The sequence below is a fragment of the Rhamphochromis sp. 'chilingali' genome (genome assembly GCF_963969265.1).
Source record: "Rhamphochromis sp. 'chilingali' genome assembly, chromosome: 14".
Lineage (NCBI taxonomy): Eukaryota > Metazoa > Chordata > Actinopteri > Cichliformes > Cichlidae > Rhamphochromis > Rhamphochromis sp. 'chilingali'.
The window spans coordinates 31068027-31091171 of record NC_137941.1 but is presented as its reverse complement, the minus strand read 5'-3'; the positions used below and the strand labels follow the sequence as shown (position 1 = coordinate 31091171).

The following is a 23145-nucleotide window of genomic DNA, read 5'->3' as shown; positions in this document are numbered from 1 at the left end:
AAGACCTTCCTCGTCAAAGACTTAATCTGGATGTCCTCACACAAAAAGCCTCTATATCCTTCAGCACTACTGCGGTGCGTTCACTGACAGTGGATTTCAGAAGCTTTTCTGAGTTCATGGAGTGATTTCTGCTACACAAGTTTCTGTTTTTTGGCTTTTAACTTCACCACAGACACTTCTTTAGATTCCGTGAAGTTGTTTAAAACTGAACTTCAGTTGCTGAACAATTGATCCAAACAGTCTGTCACAGAGTGGCGAAGCTTTTTTCTTACATTTTAACCTCTCTGCGATGCTCTTTTCATACTTAGTGATGTTTATAATGCAACTATTTAGCCGTGAGCTATACGATGAAGTGCTTTTAAGCATTAAACACATTTTCCATTTCTCTCCTGCTCTGTTGCTGCAGTTTTTTTTTATTGCGCTTGTTGCATCATCATAATCAATATTCAAAATTCAGAAGAAAAAATGGAACCTGTCTTATGTTTGATAATAATAATACTTTTCCTTCTTTAGCTATAGTTTAAGAAAATATTCATGTTAGTTCTTATAATCCAAAAGTTATGGTTGACATCTTCAGCTTAAATTGGAAGTGTGTTTTTAACTTGCAGCGTGGATTTAATTTCAGATGTTTAAACAATGTTTTTCAATGATGAGAAAACATAAACAGCTCTTTATTTTTTTTCTTTTGTCTGGATAGATAAATTGATATAGCGCTCAAGCACTTTAAAAACATATATGTATTAATAATGATCAAATTGACTGACTTAGTGGCAACATAATTGCGTGTGTGTGGTAGATATATGAGTGTATCGGCAGTGTTTTACAGGGCATATTTTTAAAGCAGATAGTTTTGTTGCACGAAAGATGATTGCAGCGAGCTAGTTTGTTTTCGTGTGAGAGTGACTATTTGTTCAAAAGCTGAGTGCACCACAAATAGATCCCCTCTCTTTCTGCAAAACAAAACCATGTCATTCCCTGCAGAGAATCTCCACTCCCCCCACGACCACTCAAACTCAATTAAAATTCATTCATCAGGAAGAAATAAAAGTCTGCATAAAAGACAAATTAGCAAATTAAAATAAAGTGACTTCTGCAATCAGTGCATTTTATTTGACCTCCCTGCACCCTTCATTTCATTTCATTGTTTAATAATGTAAAGTTTTCCACCAGAGCGTATAGCAGACGTTCTGCCCTGCCGCCTCTCCTTGCTCTCCCACCAGCGAACCAAGACATGGAGGATTTTTAGAGGCCAGAAGATCTTGTAAAATTAAATAGGATTTTCTTCCTGGCTGGGGAATTTACCACAGGGCTTTGCAAACTGAGCTGGGAGCTGTCACTGGTGTGTCTCAGAGTCCCAGGGAGTTTGGGGTCTGGAAATAAGGTCTTTATTGGAATCGACTTGCTTTACTTGGGCTCACTGCCCCTGCTTAGGAACGTCTCATTGGTACCACGCTCATTAAATCTCCATATGTTACACTTCTTTTATGTGGACAGTCATTTGGTTCGTTCTGAGTTAAGGCCATTGAGCGTGGGGTCTGTCTGGCTCCTCAAGCATACCTCTTTGCTTCGAGAGTGTGGCAGTGCACGTTGCAGTTTTGCTTTAACATGCGCAGGTTCCTGCACAGAAATGGGAAAATGGATCAAACAGCCACCAACATATTCACAGACATCTACAGGGATAAAAGACAGATGTATGCAAAAATAATTACGTTACTTTAGTCATGGGGTCAATCATAGTTTCCCAACCCTATAAACTAATCCCATCTTAATTTTAAAAATGCTGTAAATGTACGTTGACTGGAAAATTGACTGTCCTTAACTTTCTTTAAACAAATGTTTATTTGCTTCTATTAGCAAATATTCTGTTAGGATTGTGTTTGGTTCTTTTGTGTTGAAGCAGGAAAACACACACATAGAAAAGGCACAGAAACAGCCAAAGATAGACAGTAATTCCTCCAACCAGGGTTCACCAACTATATCTTAAACATAGTCTCCATTGAAAAGTCAAGTTGTAAAAGTAAATCAACCTTCTTGACTGTTGTTTGATCTTCATAAGTATAGAAATAAAAGAACCCATATGATACTCAGAAACAATTAAAAGAGCAACAGCACACACACACACACACACACACACACACACACACACACACACACACACACACACACACACACACACACACACACACACACACACACACAAAGAGCCTTGTCAGATTTGCATGCACAGCCGCCGTTCATTCCTCAAAACTCATCTGATCGTTCAAAGCCAGATTCATGTAATCACATCAATTCCAGACATTCTTTTTCGTTATGGCAGTTTGTGAGGACCTTAGATCTTTGTATATAAATAGAAACACACATATAAAAATGAGTGAAGCCTAACATTAAGGAATGCGTACTCAAAGGGGAAACACGCCTCATTGGGCCTTCAGTCTGACATACTTATGAGGACCACTTTGACATCAGCCTTAACCGGTACCTCATCTGAACCCTAAGCCCACTTTCAGCTTTGAATAATCCCAGTATTTTTCTTATAAACAGTAACCCTGCTTCACGGGTCCTGTGAGAACTTACAAAATAACTTCGCAGGGCAGTTTGGGCCTCCCAAGCATAGAAAATCAAGAGCACACGTGTATGCGTACGGAGAGCTGCTGGTCTTCTCTTACAAACTCAGAAGTCAACCCTGAATGGTAACTCAATAGCAATATTTACTCTGTCAGTACAGTAACTCAATATACTGTCCGGGCTTGGCAAGTGTGTAAATATGTGTTTTTATGTGCATGCCAGCCTCTGTAAGAGTATATGTGTGATGAGCTGGACAAACACACACACACGTGTATGCATACAGACACATACAGACTGACAACCATTTTTCCCTTCTTTTTTCTTGTGTGTTTTTCTATTTGTGTGTTTCAGTGTCCCAGTCTATATGACTGTGTTTGTGTGTCTGTGTGTGTGAGAGACAGAGAAAATTGAGAATTGGGCCAGGCGTTGCAGTTCAGTTTTGTCAGCTGTATGGTTTGGTGCTGGCTGAGGGACGGAGTTCCCCTCCCCTCACCCCCATCTGCCCAGTAAGAGTGTCACATAAAGTCCGGTCTTTATTGATCGTGCCGGTGCCAGATGGCAGATTTATGGAAGATGAAAGCGAGGGACTAATCAGATTTCCAGTCCTGTTTGGGGCTAAAGTTTCCTCCTTTCTTAACACGTTCTCTACTACGCTGAGCATAACCCTAAACAGCAGTCCAAACAGGAAATTACAGAAACGCCTGGCATCCTTTGTGGGTCTGCATATGCATGTGTGTTTGTGTTAAGGTCAAAAGTCAGGGCCATGTGTGGAGGTGATATTAGATAACACGGTAGTCAAATAGGGATTTCTGTTAACTGTACCAAATCTCTGCATTTAATAGCAAGCAAAGACATTTTAATAAATACCTTTTATACATGTTATATTTTAACTGATATTTACAATCGGGAAGAAGATGTATTTGTTATAAAGTTTCAGTGTGGGAGTATATATGTTATCATTCATGATAACAAACAACCAGAGAATTATTACCAACCGATATTTTATTCAATTTTGGTGGAGACCAAAAATGGAGCAAAAATAAGAGAAAAAAAGGAAGATACATATTATATTATTATTACACCTGTTCAGGTCAAAACACCAGGTAAAAACATGTCATAACAGTGATCAGGAGTGGGGAGAAATCTCATGTAAACTCCTGTTTTGGTGCGTGGGAAATCCACAAAGAACGAATCCATCATAGATTAATGAATGATGAAATGGATTGGAATAATGAGTGTAAAAAACCCCCAGAATCAAATTGGCTTAATATGGCATCTCATCATGTGGTTTCTGCAAACTGTGCAGAAACATTCAGCTTCGTCATGGTTTGCTGAAAACTGGATTCCTGTGATGATTACGCTGTTTATGGTGTAACAAACAGGGGAGAGAGAGGAAGAAATACCAATGAAAACTTTGGCTTGTGTGGTTGTGGAGTGCATTAGACACGAGGCTGTTAACAAAGACCATTTGCAGATGCAGCCTGCAGTTCAGTCGGTGTCTGTGTGTGCGTATGCGTCTTCACTCCTCAAGTCCAAGCCACTTAAGAAAACATATTAAGTAAGCTGAATGACTTTTTACTAGTCCAGCATTGAAAACGTTCTTGTGAGGATTTTTAAGAGTTTGTTTGCTAAAAACGCACACATCAGTGTACCCAGCACACGGGCCTTCCCAGGCTTTTCAATGCTGTGATGTATGCGAGCTGTTGGAGTGTCATAGGCATATGTAAGGGGTCATGGCTAAATGCTCCAGCTTGTAGCAATGCAAAAACGGGACTCTCAATCCTAACTTTCTTTGGACTTAATCTTACTGGCTAAGCTTCATTCTTTTTAAACATGCAAGGCTCCTAAAAGCAAAAGTTAAAAAACAACAATGCAGCGCAAAGTGAAAAACACAAAGCTCCCAAACAGAGCACGAACCACTCCTCCTGTCTGACAAACATTTACTTACAAATGTAATATAGCATACTGACTTTAGCTCCAATATGGTGGCCAGAGGGTGTGTTTGCCAGCATTCCCAAAAACACCCCCTATATGCTTTTTCAAATGCTCACAAAGAGGCCGAGTTGGTATATTCTTTTTATTTTTTGTCTTGGACATAAATGTGTGGTAAAACGGGGTGGTGCAGCCCTTCAAGGCAATAACAAAAGGACCAAATGAGAGTTTTGTCCATGTTTCAGGGGTGAGTGATGACTTTGGCAGAGACGCTGCAGATAAAACACTTTCAAGTGAGCGCAGGGCCAGAACTAAAAGCAAACAGCTGTGCTTCCCACTCTCTCTCCCGCACTCACTCTCAGCCTCTCTCGGCGCTTCACTCCTATCTCTCCTTCACCTTTCCGTCTGCTGATTTCATCTCCCTCATTGTGTCCGTCTCTCCCGAAGGCCGCCCGTCTCGTCTCCACGCATTTTAATTCCCCCTCATTGTTTCTTGCATTATTCCCTTGTTTTCCATCGCACTCATTCCTTTCTTTGTCCTTTCCTGTTTTTTTAATCAGCGCACACAGAGTTAACTTGTGGCTTGTCATTTCTTTTTAAAATGAGGGTAAAAGTCAGTTACTTTTGTCACATTTTTTTCTTTCTCTCTCGCTTTCTTCTCCCTCTCTCCCTGCTGTTTAATGGGTGGGTCGCCCCATTGTACCCAAACTCACACACAACATCGTCAAATATTACGGCTTTGCTTAATTGAAACTATGCAGCAGAGCGTGCGACTGCATATGGAATATTTTATGTTGCGCTTGTTAGAAATTTCAAGCGCAATGAAGAAACAGCAGATGAGTTTTTTAACAGCCGGTGTTGTGGCAACGTGGCCGAGTGTTTGGAGTTTGTTTTCCAGCGAAGCGAAAAAAGAAAATCACTCCAGCTTATTTGAAATCCAAACAGGCTTTATAATAACCCCTCTAACCCTCAAATAACCTCAAATGAGTTTTCAAAACAGTGAAGTGGGGAGGGAATACTAGTCATGGACTAACTTTCTGGGGAACATGATTAAGAAATCAAAGCAGAAGAAGTCTCAGTGAAGAGACATAGAAAAAAACAAGTTTACAATAACATTTAGAGTTACTCGATTTAAACATGCACAGGTCTTCTAGAACATGCAATGTCAAATGAAACCTTTGTATTTCTAGCATAAGCTCAGACTCATCCTCGTGTATCCGTTTGTGTGCGCCAGCGTTGCTTAAACCAGGTTTCCCACTGTGTTTTCTAGGTATGTGTACCACAGCTCCAAGTGGATGGTGGCGGGAAACGCAGACTCTCCGGTTCCTCCGCGGGTCTACATCCACCCAGATTCTTTGGCCTCAGGGGACACGTGGATGAGGCAGGTGGTCAGCTTTGACAAGCTCAAACTCACCAACAACGAGCTGGATGACCAGGGGCATGTAAGCACAAGACTTTTCTCTGCTACTAAGTTAACAACAACAAAACATCTGTTATGGCACTTTTGAGTCTGGATGTTTCATCACTTCCACTTTGATGTCTGGTCAAATCTACCCCCTCCACAATTGTAGTGTGAAATAAGCAAATTCTTCCTGTGACTGGAATTTATAACAAAGCTGATCAACTGCACATTTCTTCATGGCTGACTGATTTGTAACTTTAAAAAATACAAGTTCTACAAGTTCTTTTAATAAGATGATTTTTTTGTATTGACTTAACAGTGAAGACACATGAAGAGTAGAACTTACTTACAAAACACTAGATCAGTCATGCTCACCTCCTCTCTTGCTAGTCCATGTGCAATAATTTCGATGTTTCCCAAATAATGTAAAGTAGTACAAGCATATTTACAACAATGCCATGAAATGAGAACTTTAAATCATGCAGTGTAAAATGTTAATGGTTTAATTTTAAGCTCACTTCCTTAAACTGCTGCTGAAGGGCCCATGTGCAACTTTAAGGCCACTGGACCCAAAGGCCAATCAAATGTGAGTAAATGGTGCTACGCAGCTAAATAATCTGAATACGAAGCAGATTATTTGTCAACACTACGTTTTTAAAATTTGCAAATAAAAGTTTTGGAATCGTCGTTTATGTTCGTCGTTATATCTTAGAACAAAATCTAGAAATATTTTAAATAAAAGCTGAAGCAGCAGTGTGGATAAAACTTTGGACCACAATGACATACAAAAACAGAGTGACCTATCTGAGCTGCATTTGGTTTAAATGTTCAAGCTGTGATTTATACACATGCACTCGGTGCACTCCTGGAGCTGTGTGGCAGCTTGTGGATGGAAATGTTTTGAAGTGTTTTCTTGAAATGAAAGTTGACACGTTTCTTTGTAGAATTTGTGCTTTCGGGACTCACAGAGCCGTGAGACTTGTTCACAATCGAACCAGATATAGTGCATTCACGCTCAGGCCGCCCCCTTTTTCGAAGGATGGGCTGCTCTGAGTTCATTTAGAGGATTAAAGTGGAAAGATATTAAAAGTTTCCTTGTTTGAATATATCATTTTCCTTTCCTTGGGGGATTTTGTTAAGGTCATTTAAATGATTGAATTTGATTTGTAGTACGCTCCAGCAGCCACATCACTGTGCTAAATTTTAAGTCTGACCACAGTCTCTCTGATTTACTGCCCTGCTTGTATCCAGTCAGTAACAGAGGTAGTTAGCTATAGTGAGCCTCTTATTGCTTCTTGGCTGCTTAAAATATGTTATCCGGGCTTCATAGGTGATATATTTAAAGCAAAAAAGCAAAAACTTTGACCATAATTTGTCTGATTTATTGCCCTCCTTATATATAATCAGCAAGTGGCCAGCAAGCTAAAATCAGTCCTGTATTTCCACTTGATTCCTCCTCTTATGGTAGAAATGAGTTTCATGTGAACGGAATTATAGTGAAAGCTGTTAGTTTAATTGTCCTCTTATGCTTAGCCCTAGCTTAAAAAAAATGGCCAAATATAATACAGATAATATGAAAACTACCTAAGGTTGTTTGTGTAGCAGCACTGCTACCTATGACGTCAGCAGTCGCCAGCAGCAGACGTTGCATAAACACTGAGTGGTTTGTTGGAGTAGAGTTCGAACGTTACTTTTTTCTTATCAACACTGATGGAGGAAACAAGTCAATCAAAAGTTAAGTTTATTCTAAATTCAGCAACCTGTTTGATGTATAAATATCAACCTGTTTGCTAACATGCTAGCCACAGCCGCCATAAAAGTCTGTCATCTCGAGTCTGCATGAACTCCATGTGCTTTTAGAAACTAAAGGAGAGCTGGTGCTAAGAGAGGAAGGATGACACAGTGTCTGTCTGAGAGATCAGAGTTTCTGTTGCTACAAATCAACTTTGTTACTGAGAAAAAAGATCATACAGTTTTTATAGAAGCCTTGTAGTGACACCGCCATGACAGAGATGTCTCCTGCTCTGTGACAAAATGGCGGGTTCCACATTTGTGCAGCGCACTGCGTGGGCACGGCAGGTTGCTGCTCTGCAGATGATCACATCAGCTCAGTGGTGACAAAAGTAACAACATCTGGGCGTCAGCGCGCGACGATTCGCTTGCAGGGCTTCTTCAGAGTGACGGGAAGTTGTCTTTCCTTTCCTGCTGCTCGGCTTTAGGGTCTTTGTTTCCCTGGAGGCCAAAGAAAATTAATTTCGGAGCTTCCTGTGTGGGAAACCTCACCACGTCTCACTCATCCTCCTGACTTGTGGTGTCGTGAAATGTCTGCCTCATCACAAACAGAAACCATACGTGTCATGAATCATCAGGTGTCACAACAGAAGCAGTCTGTGAGCAAAATCAATATTTTTGCACGTCTCTCCGAGCGCATTATCAGAGCAGCGTTGCCATTTTATAATAAAAACTTGATCCATTCACAGCACTTGTCAGCAGATATGAGGTGATCTCACCTGTGTAAAGCTAAACAATCAAAAATCTGAATTAAAAGTAAAGCGCAGACAGCGCTGGAAGTCCACCTCGAGATATTTAGAGACAGGGGTTAAATATGGAGCACATATACAAAACATTATCAGCTTAAACAACATGATTTATTGTTGACTGCATGACTTTAGATACTCTTTTAACCTGCAGCGCTCCATCATTCATTAAGGATAAAATTCATCCCATCATTCTGTTTTGGTCGAGTATGAAAGAAATGCCCAGGTTGCTCAATTCAAAATAACACAGCAATAATATAAAAACACATTAACTTAATCATGTCATTAACTTTATTGTTTTTCATATTATGTTGTTTATTTTTTGTAAATTATTATTTTACAATGAATTTCTTTATGTTAACATAACCGTAAAATAAATGACATGAAATAAAATGGACAAGAATTTCTTGTGGAATTTAAAATAATCTAAAGTGACATCAAATCCAGCAGGAACTTATACTCCACCAGTAACTGTGCTCCACTATATATACTTTAAATAATCTAAGCTTATAAAAGTTTATTTTATACATTCATACAGTTTCGTGCTATCTTGATGATGATTATGTTGAAAAATAAAGTTAAAAATAAATTCACAATATAATATTCTTATAATATAAATCATTTTACATAATAATGCTATTCTATAGAAAATCTGAACATAAAAATATTAGCAGTAATGATATCAACCAAATTACTGTAACTTTTTGTTTTACCTTTTTTTATTTGGCAAACTAATTACATTTTTTTAAAGTGTGTGTTGTTTGAGTTGGTAAGAGATTATTACAAACAAGTGCACTTTTTAAAGTATGTTATTGTACGTGCATTACTAATGCATTCACATTTTATTTGTATTTTTAAACTGCAGTTATTATCAACATGCAATTAATTTGCAAGTATTTTTGCAAGACTGTTGAATGTTAGTCAAAGCAACAGTGTAACTGTTTTATATCAAGATTGCACTTTGCTTTTTTTGCTTTTATTTTTCAAATGCGGTGAAAACTCTCCGTCCAGCAGTTTTGTGTCATTTGCACACGGGGGAAACCGTGCCGCAAGCTAAAAGCTTCTCTTACCTCAGTGCCTGCATGGACTCATTACCCTCAGTCTGCATTCTTATAGCTTCAAATCTGCCTCATGCTGTCCCTCTCTCACTGTTCTATGGGAAAACCTAATAAAATGCTAAAGCAGACTCGACTAGCCAAAACATTTTTTGTTACTTCTGTTTTGTTCTTTGTTAATGATCCATTGCATGGTAACGTATCAATGCTGCTGTGTGAAACCGTTCAAAATGCCACAGAAGATGTTTCTACAGTCTGCTTTGAGGCCTTTGCCCCTTTTTCTTTTATACTGAGTAAAAGACCTTCCAGAGACACAGCTGACTCATATACAGTCAGTGAATCCTCGACCGTTTTCACAGCTGAAATCACAGGCTTGCTTTGATTACTAATTGTTTATGGTCATTAAAGTGTTTTAACTATGTTTTTAAAAAAATCAATTAAAGCCAAATGTGCCTTAGACATTGAACGGGATCTAACTTGGTGGACATGCACGCGACATCTGTTATGTGCATGTGTTGGTGTCCCTGGTGTGAATGTCCAGATTATTTTCAAAGGGGGTCCAAAGAACGTCATTACCTACCACGGAAATGAAAACACCACTTATTAAATAATTGTATTTGAGCGTGAACAACTGTCAGCTGATGTCCTCTGGCTGCTCCTTGAGTCATTTGTTCTGAGTTCAGCGAGTCAAAGTGTGACTTTGAACCACAAGATAGTTGTTTCATTATTTTAACTTTTTTTTTCTTTTTGATAATTTACATTTTATTTAAAGTCTGTAAATAACCTGAAAATACGACTGGATTTTGCTCGAGCGCTTATGGCTGGAGTGGCAGACAATACGAATTGAAACTTTAGAATTTCACATTCTGTCAAATTGATTTGATATCACTATATTTAAACATTAAAATCTCCAAGATCAATTTTTTTTTCACAGCTCTGTTTTATCAATTGAAACAAACGTAGTCTGAAAACAACCCACAAAATGTGAAAGTATTTTTTCCATGGTGCAAAACTTATGCCTGGACGTGCTGCCTGGAGACCGTTCCTCTGACCACCCGGGTAAAGATACACCACAGCACCCGCCCACGCAGTTTGATTGGCAGGTCATCACTGGGCAGAGCATGCCAAAACACCACAAAAATGAATACCGAGCAACACAGATGGAGACATGTCTTTAAAATGAGGATTGCAGATCAGCACATGCGTCTCCACGCAGATGCCCAGTCATGATTCGTGTGCGTGTAGTGTGTGTGATTTGAGGTCTGGAACACTGAATGTAATGTTTTTGATATTCAGAGGTGTTTTCCCCCTGCGGCTCTAGTTTGAAATGACCCCCTCTGTTGTAACAGAGTGCTGAGGTGGTGGGGGGGTTGTGGGTGTTTGGCTCTGGGGAGGTTTTCTCACTCTCAGATTAATCAGGAGCAGACTGAAAGCCTGAGGCGAGGTTGGGGCCGACACTGTCTGACGCCTCCGCTCTGCTGTGAAATAATGTGAAATAATCCTCAAGCCAGCGTCACTGCAGTGAGAACTTTGTTTCCGCTTAATGTCACGTAGCCCTGGTCGGGAATCAGTGCAGCTAATTGATGTTTACAAGAAAGCGTTTTTTTAGGACGGAGGTTTTATGTTGTATTTTGAGTGTTTTGTACATTTCAAGGCACCTATAATGCATTCACACACAGATTTGTAACTACCGAGATCATCCTTCACAGATTACGCACCCCTGCGTACATTCACACAAAATGACTGACTGCACTTCACTCTCTTCTTTTCTCATATTTACAGATCATCCTCCACTCCATGCACAAGTATCAGCCTCGTGTTCATGTCATCAGGAAGGACTTCAGCAGTGAACTGTCTCCAAACAAACCAGTGCCCAGTGGGGAAGGAGTTAAGACCTTCAGCTTCCCTGAGACAGTCTTTACCACAGTCACTGCTTATCAGAACCAGCAGGTATTCAGCTCTGACTTTATCACCATAGTAAAAACTGATTACAGGATATTACTTTAAAACAAAAAAAGAAATCAGACGTAATTTCAGAAGTGCTCTGAAATTACCCATCTCTGAAAAGCTTTAAAAAATCCCTTTATATAATCTGCTTTCTTAAAATTCCTCACATTTTATAGCGATGGCATTTTCTACTCAAGCATTTTTGAAAGTTTATAAATAAAATGTCTCTTTCTATGTTGTCCTTTTCTGCAGATTACCAGACTAAAGATTGACCGCAACCCATTTGCCAAAGGTTTCAGAGACTCTGGAAGAAACAGGTACATTGTTACAACATCATCCAGGCAATACACCCTCCTTAGGTGTCTTCAGTGCTTTGTCTCTGTTATCAGCCAAAGCAGTTATACTGAGTCTTAGCTGACACATGCAAAGAGATAAATAACAACCACGTGATTCAGATTCTCCAATCAATCTAACCTCTGTGTTGTTAGACTCTATGGGGGGTAAACAAAGAACCCCATGCTAATTGTTGCACTGTGTGACCTTTATTGTGGAAATAATCCTCTGAAGATAGCACACATGCAGCTGTTGCCCAGATCTGCAGTACAGACAGACACACTGATGCACAAGCGAGAGAAAACAACGTTTGTTCTCTTTTGCTTTCATTGTTTCATTCCTCTGATTTTCAGGTCTTAAACTAATAACCTGTACGTGCATAAACAGGTTGAAACTGGAAATCAATGTCAAACGCTGTCAAAACACTGAACAGATACTGATGTATGTATTTATTATGTATTTATTTATTTCCACTTTTTGATTTTATTAAGACTTAAAGCTAGGAGTTGTTTCTGCTTTGAAAGGTGTTGTGACAAAGGGTTGTAGCTAATGCCCGGTTATATCAATACTGATTCAAGTAAAGGCCCACCTATGTTTGTGTTGTTGGTGCCTTTCCAACAAATAATATTACTTGCTGGGATGTATAGACTGTCCAAGAAGTTTGTACTTAATCTTTGAGTAAATTTGAGTATTTTACTAGTCTGTTGCTTGGAACTGATATATGGTACCTGTGCGGCTTATTAACTGAGCTTAGCGGTAAACCTGCCTCTCCATCACCTCGTCCAAATATTGTTACTTCTGGCTCAATCACTAGTGGGTGCATGTTGCTGTTCCTAGAATATGGTTTGCTGCACTGTGACTAGCTAATGAACAAGTATCCATACATCTTTAATCTTAACTGTAAATATTTGCTTGTCTCTGACATCTGCTGTGAGCTGATTATTAGTTTTTCCACATTTTGTCAAAGGTACCAAGTTTTCATCTCTCTCACGGTCACTTTTAGCTTCAAAGTGGGCTGATTGTTTTTATTTTAGACATTTAGCTCCATAAAACCCCTAAAATTTCATCACTCACTTAAGACCTGCTTCAGACTGAAATAAAGCCATAAAATGTGATTGGAACAACGGCTACATGTAACTAAATTTAGGCCAGTTTAACCTAGACGTCTAGACATGCTTTGACCTGAAAATCACCATATCCGTGCTTACGGGAATATTAACACTGTCTGTACTCGTGTTTTCTTTCTTTTTTAATCATGCCCACATTCCCACACGACCTATAAAGCAGTGAAGCCGGCCATTTAGTCGCTATGAATTACAACCAGAATTCCGTGAGATATGTTTGCTCTCCTCTTCCTGACACAAATCCAAACAAAAGGCAAATGAAACACAATACAAAAATGTTTTGACTCTTATTGTCGCACGGTAAAAGGTTGCACTGGGACATGTTGTCATTACTGTCTTGTTACTGTGTGATGTTAGCCAGAGACAGCAGTCTGACTCTGCACTGTGGAATACTTACTTCTACTTACTTTTCAAGCTAACTAATAACATTATTGATTATGTTGGATTTTATCCTGATGCTTTCTTAGATGTTCTACATCACTGTTTACCTCTCCTTCTGCCTCTATCCCCCTCCTCTCGTCTCCTCCCCTCTTTTCTCTTGATTCGCCTTGTTGCACCCAGTCACTGAATCATCCTATATCTATAACATAGTGGAGGAGAGGAGGAAAGAGAAGGGGTCTCCACACATGAAAGCAGCCCCCTCATCTGGTCCGCATTATTGGCGCACAGATATTTGAGACATCTTTTTTCGTTTTTCAGACAATAGACCGTTTGATTTATGAACTGGCATTAGAATTTCATTGCAGAAAAGCTACAGATGAAAAGATAACAGAGCACAAGAGATTTGTCTTTAGAGAGAGAAAATGAATTGATCCTCACGTACTGCTCAGGATTCCTTCCCTTCACGCCCGTCTGGGATTTTTTTTGGTTCAGATTTGGCCAGGACACACTGAGATTTCAGACTGCTTCTGTTACCTTAAAAGCCCTCTCTCAGTCATTCTGAATTTCATGCTTTGTGTCGGAGCTGATTTCTTTTTTTTTATTGCGTCATTCATGAATATTGTTAGCGAGCTGCAGCTCTGACCTTTGACCTTCATGCTGCTGTTTCAGAATAATTATGGTGATTTGGGAGTTTGGTCACACAGGATGAAGTTATTAGCTCAATATGAAATGTAACTGTAGATACGGCGTGTTTCCAGCTCACAGTCAGGTCTGATTTTTAATCAAGAAAAAAACTGCAAATATTCAGTTCAATCAAACATAAACGTCTGATTATAATTACACTTTGGCAAATCTTGAATTATGAAGGTCAACCCAGTATTAGGGCATAAATGCAATAAATGATCATATATCATCATGATGATGATGATGATGATGATGATTATTATTATTATTAACTGCAACATTGCTAATACAAGAGATAGGGCCAAGGGCAGATGCTTCTGCATCCCCTGAATTATTTTCACAAGATTTCTCAACGTTTTGATGATCAAATGATGATAAACGAAACCACAATTAGCAAAAACTGGTTAAAAAAAATTTCATTAGCATGATAATCATGATTTTTCTCTTGGTCAAAAGTTTGTCTATCAAGGAAAAATCCTGCAACACGACCACCTCTGACTAACATTATCATCGATTTGGATGCAGTTTCCGATGTGGCAGTGATTGGATGCTGGCATCAGCATCAGGTGCAGCTTGTTAGGTTAGTGGCTCCTGTGAGCAGTCAGTGGATGTTGTCTGAAGCAAATGCCGATGTGTGTTGGCAAAGCCAAGAAATTCCAGCTGCACGGACAGATCAGGCGGAGTCGTTCGTAATTTTATTATGTGCACATGCATCCTTGGTGGCTAATCATCATCATCATCATCAACTTTATTTATAAAGCACTTTAAAACAACCACAGCTGACACAAAGTGCTGTACATTGGAACTGTAAAATAAAATTACATGAGATATAAATAAAAAACAAATAAAAGAAGAGTGAAATCATTAATTAAATAACTACTGCATTAAAAAAGAAACTAAGTCTCACTGAGGTTAAAAGCCAAGGAATAAAAGTGGGTTTTAAGACGTGATTTAAAAGTGGACAGTGAAGGGGCCTCTCTAACATGCATGGGCAAATTATTCCATAATTTTGGAGCCACAATAGAGAAGGCCCTGTCCCCTCTGAGCTTCCTCCTGGATCTCGGTACCTCCAGGAGCAGCTGGTCAGCTGACCTGAGAGACCGACAGGGTATGTGGGGATGAAGAAGCTCAGAGAGGTAAGGCGGGGCAAGACTGTGTAGACATTTAAAAACAAACATAAGAATTTTAAAATTAACTCTAAAAGACACAGGCAGCCAGTGCAGAGAGGCCAGCACGGGGGTTATATGCTCTCTTTTTCGAGTTCCTGTTAGGAGTCGTGCAGCCGCATTTTGAACCAGCTGCAGACGTGAGAGCAATGACTGACTGACCCCCACATAAAGTGAGTTACAGTAGTCCAGGCGGGAAGAAATAAAAGCATGGATCACTGTTTCAAGGTGCTGCCTCGAAAGAAAAGATTTTAGTCTTGCCAGTCGCCTTAAATGATAAAAACTGAACTTCACCACTGCTCTGATTTGGTTGTCCAATTTAAAATCACTGTCCAACTTAAAACCAAGGTCAGTAACAACAGATTTAAAATAGACTTCTAGGGATCCTAAAACAACAGAGGAGGACTCACAGGGACCACTGGGTCCAAACACCAACACTTCTGTTTTCTTTTTATTAAAATTTAAAAAGTTTCGAGCCAACCAAGCTTTAATGTCATCTAGACATGTCAAGAGAGGTTTTATGGAGATGGCATCCTTGCGTTTTAGTGTCAAATAAATTTGGCAGTCATCGGCATAACAGTGAAATGAGATCCCATGCCTTCTAAGGATAGAACCCAGAGGCAGTAGATACAGAGAAAAGAGCAGTGGCCCTAAAATTGAGCCCTGTGGGACACCACATGACAGAGGAGCAGAAGACGATTCGTAACCGAGAAGGCTGACAGAGAAAGTTCTATCTGACAAATAAGACCTAAACCAATTGAGTGCAGTGCCACCAATACCCACTACATCATGTAATCGAGAAATTAAAATATTGTGGTCTACTGTGTCAAAGGCAGCAGTTAGGTCAAGCAAGACAAGAACAACATGGTTACCAGAATCACATGCCAGAAGGATGTCATTAAAAACCCTTAGTAATGCAGATTCTGTGCTGTGAAGGGTTTTAAAACCTGACTGAAAAACCTCAAAGATTCCATTTTCATCTAGAAAATCTTTCAGTTGACTAAAAACAATTTTCTCTAAAACCTTGGAGACTAAAGGCAGCTTGGAAATAGGCCTATAGTTCGCTAAAACTGTGTGATCAAGGCCAGGTTTCTTAAGCAGTGGCTGTACTACTGCATGTTTGAAATTTGCAGGAACCACACCAGAAGACAGACTGCTGTTAATAATGTCAAGGACATACTGTTGTATACTAGGAAAAATTTCTTTAAAGAATTGTGGAGGGACAGGATCCCGTGGGGAACCTAATGTGTCAGATTAGGGTTAGAAAGGTCAACAGGTGAGACAGACGAGATAAAAGCAATTAACATTTCCTGTGCTTAGCTTGAACAAGTCACAATTATCTGTAATGAGTAACGACAGTCGTTTAGTCCACATCTTTCTTGTCACCTTGTGGTAAACACTAGATAGGAAGGAAAATCAAGGTAATTTCCAGTGAAACCAAACCTTGCTCGCCCCCTAATAAAATACTAACCCTCTCTTGATTTGCCTTCTCTGCAGCCAGGTTGAGCAAAATGTAAAAGTGCTGCAGCTGCAACTGAAAGCAGTGGAAACAGGCAGCTGCGCACATAAAAGCAGGTGTGACATATTTTGTTATTATTGCCACGCGCGTCTTTTAAACGTTACTCAGCTTCTATTAGTATCGGATATGGGTGACATAAACAGTTATAAAAATACCTAAGGTACTTTCTTTGGGTTTTTAAGCTGTAAAATGAACGTGCAGCTCATTTGCTGTGAAGCATTACCAACCGATTCCATATTCAGGGGAAATTCCAAATTAATAGAAAGGCCAAACTTGCACTGCTAATTCTCAAATTAAGCACCATCTTGTTTTCCTTTTTCTGAGTTTCTTGTTGAATCTTAATGCGGTCCTCTCTCAGCCTTACGGTTATGGGGGTGTCGTCAGTTGTCTGGTGACCAGGCTTTATGGCCCGGTGGAGGGATACAGCTCATTTGTTGGGTTTTGGTCCCGCGGCAGCAGTGCAACTGTATGAATGAGTGCAGTGATGATGAGGGCTGGGCTGATTAGCATGGCGCACTAACGAGCTGCCACAGCCAGGGAGCTGGTGGCCCTAAAATAACACAGGGAGCAGAGCGGACGCTGCTTTGCCTGGGCCAGAGCCGAGCGCCATGTGGGGAAGTAAATCAAGCAGGAAGGAGAACCATGTACAGATTCAGGATGAAATGAAATGCACACTAAAATTCTGCTCCTTTTTAATGGCCCCAGTTTCCTCCTAGCTGGACTCTGGTTTATCCCACCTCTCTCTCCATCTACATTATATATCTCAAACCCACCCCAGCTCCCGATGTTTCTAGCTGTCTCACTGACATGTAGAATATCACTGCCCATTTTTCTTCCATTGATGTTTTCAGTATATTTAGATTCTCCCTCTATGTACTCGTCAAGTCACAGTTTATTAATTCTATTAACAGAAACGAGTAAATTCCTTATTTAACTCTATTAAAAGTACAGTTTTAAAATAAAGTTAAGTATTAAAAAGGCTGATTTTGGTGCAAGAGTGAAGAAAGAAATATGAATACTTTCCCCAAACTTTGGTTATTGTTCTCATTAAGCGTTTCAGTGTTCATTTCAAACATTTAAATGTCTATAGTAACAATCAAAGCTCATAATTATCTAAAATCAGGCTTCTAGAACTTTAAATACAACGGTGAGCCTGATCGAGGCTTCAAGCTTTAGACTAAAAAAAAAGAGATACATGCTTAAAATCAGTGATTAATCTATGACTGATAATATTATTTTCTCTGTCCTAGCAGCAGCTTTTATTGTAAACTTCACTAAAAAAAAAAACTTGCCTCTTGTTTTCATTTCTTTTTTTGTGTTTGTGTGTGTGTCCTAAAATTGGTTTTGCATGTCTCTGTCAGGACTGGCCTTGAGGCGATCATGGAAACATATGCTTTCTGGAGACCTCCAGTGAGGACACTCACATTTGAAGACTTTACAAATATGCAGAAACAGCAAGGTATGTAAATAAATATATTTGTGCAGTCCTTCTCATCTGTCTTAAAGGAACAAATTTACCTTAACTTTGTGATATTAAAAAAAGTATTACAGTAGAATAAGGCAAAAAAACCCCCAACCTACTAATAAACTACTGACTGTGAAACTGTATGATATTGCTTCCTTTTACAATATGCTATATTCAGTCGGTATTTTAAACCTTTAGATCTTCTTTTCTATGTGTTGAAAAACACGCCACACAATTATAAGTTTCCGTATTATAAAGCCTTTTCTCAGTTTTTGACCAATAAATCCGTAAGTAAACTTTGAAGACTTTGATGGGTATCAACCAGATTTTAATGGATTCTTAAAATGACCCCACTTTACACCCCTACAAATTTTGGCATAACTTTTTGAACTATTGTGTTTACAGACAGAATGACACGCGTGCAAACGCTAACAAACACATAACCTACTTGGCAGGGGTAATGAAATGCAAAATGATGTTAAAGTCACATTTATGGTTAAGAAACACACACACACACACACACACACACACACACACACACACACACACACACACACACACACACACACACACACACACCATAATAAGTTTATGAATGACTGTCAGTACATCAAGGATCGCTGTATCATGATACCATCATTGTCACGGGCGACTTGCACGAGTATTGTAATTATGAATTAGTTTGTGTTTTCAGATAAAACCTGTAAACTGAAACCAAACATGAAACGATCACTGACTGGAACATTTTTACTTTCGGTTTTTTTTTTTTTGTGATTTTAAATGTATTTGGTTTAAAATTGGATTTTCATAACTGAAACGTCACATCATCTTTTTTTTTAGGGCTCATTACAGTGTAGTGTAATACATTACTGCACAGTTACCTAGAGTTGTGTGCAGTGGTACTTACCATGACCTTGGCGCATTGGTGTCCCAGTGTGAACTCTCCATGTGCATATTTTCCCTCCATATATCAGCTGTGGTTGTCCTTCATCTGAGCTTGGCCATACACTGCTCCTCTGGCAGGTCTGCCTGCGTCTGCTGAACTTTTCACATCACGCGTAGCCGTTGCAAATAAAATCGTTAAACAAACCCTGTGGCTTTTGGACGGCTCCAAGACAAGAGTCAGCGTCACTTGGGCCACCTCCCTTTGTCTCAGCTCCAGAGTCGACAACCAGGAACGAGTCATGGCTCATATCAAGGGCCTCGCCGCTTTCAAGCAACTCTAAAGCAATGCTGACCTGATCCATGTTACCCTCGGAGGTCAGCATGACGTGATGCTCCATGTTTTGTCAGAGCGGGCTGACACGTGTTTGTTATCTTTAAACTTCTCCGCAGTGATTAAGATTTAATTAAAGTCCTTGCTCTGTCAGTGAACCCTGTATCATCTCATAAAGACTCTGTGTTGTGTGCATGTGCACTCTGTGGTAACTGTAAGGAACTGTGTAGCTTTGCTCTTATGGCACCAGACACCCTTTTCCCCTTCAAAGCAATCAAGCATTCTCCCTCGGCACTGAAGCCCCCCGAGCCCGTCTATCCAGAGGAAAACATGACATCACTTAACTATCGTTCTCTCTTTCCGAAATATATCTACCTTGCCCCCCTTTTCTTTTCTCTCCCTCCTCATAAGCTCCCCCCTTCATCTCCTTGAGCTGAGCAGAGCGCTGCGGCGATATTATCGAAGGCATATGGTGCAAAGAAGAGCCCAAGCCAAGCGACTCCTGGATTATTTAGTTATGCGTCCTCCTCATTCCGGTTTCAAACTGAATTTTAGGACAGCAGCATGAACGTGAGCCAAGTTCTTATTAACACAAAAGTATGTGATTAATACCTCACAGCTTTCACATCTCTCTGAAAGGCTTGGCCTGAGGATCTTACTTGTGCCACCAAACTTATATGCATGTATTATATGTGGGGTGACACGAATCTCCTCAGAACAGAATATTTAATGCGGCGTGTTTTACAAAACAGTTCGTGATCGTGTATACAGAGTACGGCTGCAGTTGGTCTGAGAACAGGGGTTTGACAAAGCCCATTTGGATCAACTGACTGAGTTTGCATAACAACACACAATCTCATGGGAACTTCAGTTTGAAGCCTCTAGTTCTTCAGTCTAGTGCAGGGGTGGGCAATCTCAGTCCACGAGGGCCGGTGTCTCTGCAGGTTTTAGATGTGTCCTCGAACCAACACAGCTGATTTAAATGGCTAAATTACCTTCTCAACATGTCCTGAAGTTCTCCAGAGGCCTGGTAACGAACTAATCATGTGATTCAGGTGTGTTGACCCAAGGTGAGATCTAAAACCTGCAAAGAAACATAAGCAAAAGTTGAATGCAACAGAAACCGAGACATGTCAGTCACAGTGTGGTCATGCCCTAAGGGATACCCTGCTTTATCGCTTTTTAATGCAGGTTTAAGGCCATTTGGAGAAGCCTTTTGAGGCATTACAGTTTCTGGTACTCCCACATTGGCTTTTGTATAGTTCACTCATTCTCTCTGTATTTCTGTTTTGCAGGGGGCAGCACAGGCACTTCTCCTACCACCTCCAGCACAGGAACTCCATCTCCCTCTAGTGCAGCACACCTCCTTTCTCCCTCCTGCTCCCCTCCAACCTTTCACTTGGCCCCTAACACCTTCAATGTGGGCTGTAGGGAAAGTCAGCTTTGCAACCTGGGCCTGTCGGAGTACCCTGCCTGTGCTCGCAGCAACATGGCGGCCCTACAGGGATATGGCGGCCTGGCTGAAAGTTCATATGGACGCCTCCAGGCTGCAGGGAGTGCTGTGGCGTCTGGTCAGCCCTCTGAATCCTTTTTGCCACAGAGGACTTCCTCTTTGATTGCTGCCGGCATGCAGGGTAGCACTCACGCTTCCCTGACTGGCAGCGGCAGTGGCGGCGGCGGCGGGGGCAAAATGGATGGCTATAGCGGTCAGCTCGGCTCATTCCCAGCCTCTCAGCTTCAGTACGTGATGCAAACCGGGGGAAGCTCCAGCTCAGCCTCGTCCTCTTCATCCGGATCCGCCCCTTCCTCTGCCCACATGTTTGGTGGAAGCCACCACCACGTGCAGCAGGGCTCCTACAACGCTTTCTCCCTCCACAACCCTTACAATTTGTACGGATATAACTTCCCCACTTCTCCTCGCCTGGCCGCCAGCCCCGAGAAACCCCAGGGCGGTTTGCTCTGCTCCTCCACTCCTGCAGGGGCATTCGCCGAGCGCCAGTACTTGTCCAACGGAAGCATGGACACCATGCACATGATCGGCAACACCACCGGTGGCCAGCAAAGCAGCAGCTCTTGTGACGGACGTCAGTATGGCTCCTCGTCTCAGATGTCCATGCACATGGTGTAGGAACTCAGACCCAACCTTGCAGGGCGCCACGTTTTTAATGTCTTCAATATGAAAAGTAAATCTACGAACCTGGTTTGGTGTTAAGTTTGAACCAGTGTTTTCACATGAAGGATAGATATACTGAGGTACAAAGGAAGCTTTCAGAAAAAGGATGTCCTCTCAACATTTTGTTTTTAAAGATACTTACAGTGGAAGACAAAAATATTATTTAATTATCTTTGTATTAATGAAGGACGGCAACTTGACAGCAATGAAACAACAACCTCATTCAGATCAGTGTTATAAGAAGTGGCAGTGTACTTACTCTGGTACAGAGGGGATTATCAGTTGTGAGTGTCATTGTGCAATAGAAGCAACAGGTTCTTCAAAATGACTTGATTCTTTGGGGACTCAAATGTCATCTGCTCTTCCTGCCATTCTGTAACCAAAGAACCTTCTATGTGATACAGAGGGCTTTTACTTCACTCGGCACTTGTGCCATATTAGCTTGGGAATGCCAAAGTGTCAGTGGTTGCTGACAAAATCCACAGTTTTTGGCTGGAATGAAATAGACAACTGGACCGGATCACCGAATGACTCTCCATGCTCCACGTACATGCAGGAGAGAAACTGGTGCATGCTGTGGCAGATGGTGAAAACACACAAATCTGGTAATTGATGCAAGAGTTCACTGAGGAACTTTTGCTTCATCCTGAAAATGCCAGCATATATGCACATTAGAAATCAGGACTTCACCACGCAACTCAACCTTTTCTCCTCTAAGACTGGATTGGTTATTTTTTGAGTGGATTCTGTTTTAAATATATATATAAATATATGTATAAGATGGCGAATGCAATCAATAACATAAGCTTAAAAAGTTGTTGTGTGACAAAAAGTAAGCAATAGCAGCACAGAGTAAAGTATGTTGTGACGTGTATTACAGATGTGTATTTAAGTGCTGAACAGTATAGCAATTTTACAGGACAATCTGTTATTAAAATGTGTGAAAAAGGGGAAATAGCAACGTAATTCTTTTTTTGTGAAACATTTTAAAAAAATGTAAATACAAGTGCCAAGCACCTAAAAAACAAACAAACAAACAAACAAAAAAAGAAACCCTCAATAAACGTTTTAATTCATTTACATGGGTTGGATTTCTTCCCTCTCTGTGAACAGTACAGGCAATTATTCTGGAAGATTAAGAACATACGACATTTTCTAATTCAGATGAAAAAAATGCGTCTTTGTTAGTAACATATAGACTGTATATAAGGACTTGACAAGGTTCCTAGTTTGAATCCCAGCTGAACCCTTTCTGTGTGGAGTTTGCATGCTCTTTCTCTTCTCTGTGAGATTCCTGTGGATACTCCAGCTTTTCTCAAAAGTGCAAAGACGTGCATGTTTTAAAGAGACCACAGCTTTGAGGTAGATACAGTCCTGTAAATATATATAATAAAGCACTGTACAGTTAAAATGTAACTTAAACTTTAAGTGATCACTAAATGCAAGCGCGTTGCATTACATTAATTCACTTATTCGTTTGCGCGTTAAAGTCTTAATTTGAGCATTTTGGCTGTTGACAACTTGTGTTTTCAGTGCAGGATGTGAGAATATTTAAAGGAGAAGCAGAGTGTTAAATGATCATATTACGCTAACATGCTTGATTGTGAAGTGCTTCCAGAGACTGGACTGGATTTGACCGACACTGA

General features: G+C 40.3%; 1 protein-coding gene across 1 annotated transcript in view; it reads left to right on the top strand.

Annotated features, from left to right (window-relative positions):
• tbx15 (T-box transcription factor 15) overlaps positions 1-22496 on the top strand; it is a 33975-nt gene extending 11479 nt beyond the window's left edge. The window contains exons 4-8 of the mRNA XM_080903315.1: positions 5768-5939; positions 11274-11441; positions 11691-11755; positions 18007-18104; positions 20622-22496. Coding sequence (XP_080759441.1) covers positions 5768-5939; positions 11274-11441; positions 11691-11755; positions 18007-18104; positions 20622-21454 — 1336 coding nt within the window. The 3' untranslated portion in view covers positions 21455-22496. The remainder of the gene's footprint in view (positions 1-5767; positions 5940-11273; positions 11442-11690; positions 11756-18006; positions 18105-20621) is intronic.
• The last annotated feature ends 649 nt before the right edge of the window (positions 22497-23145 follow it).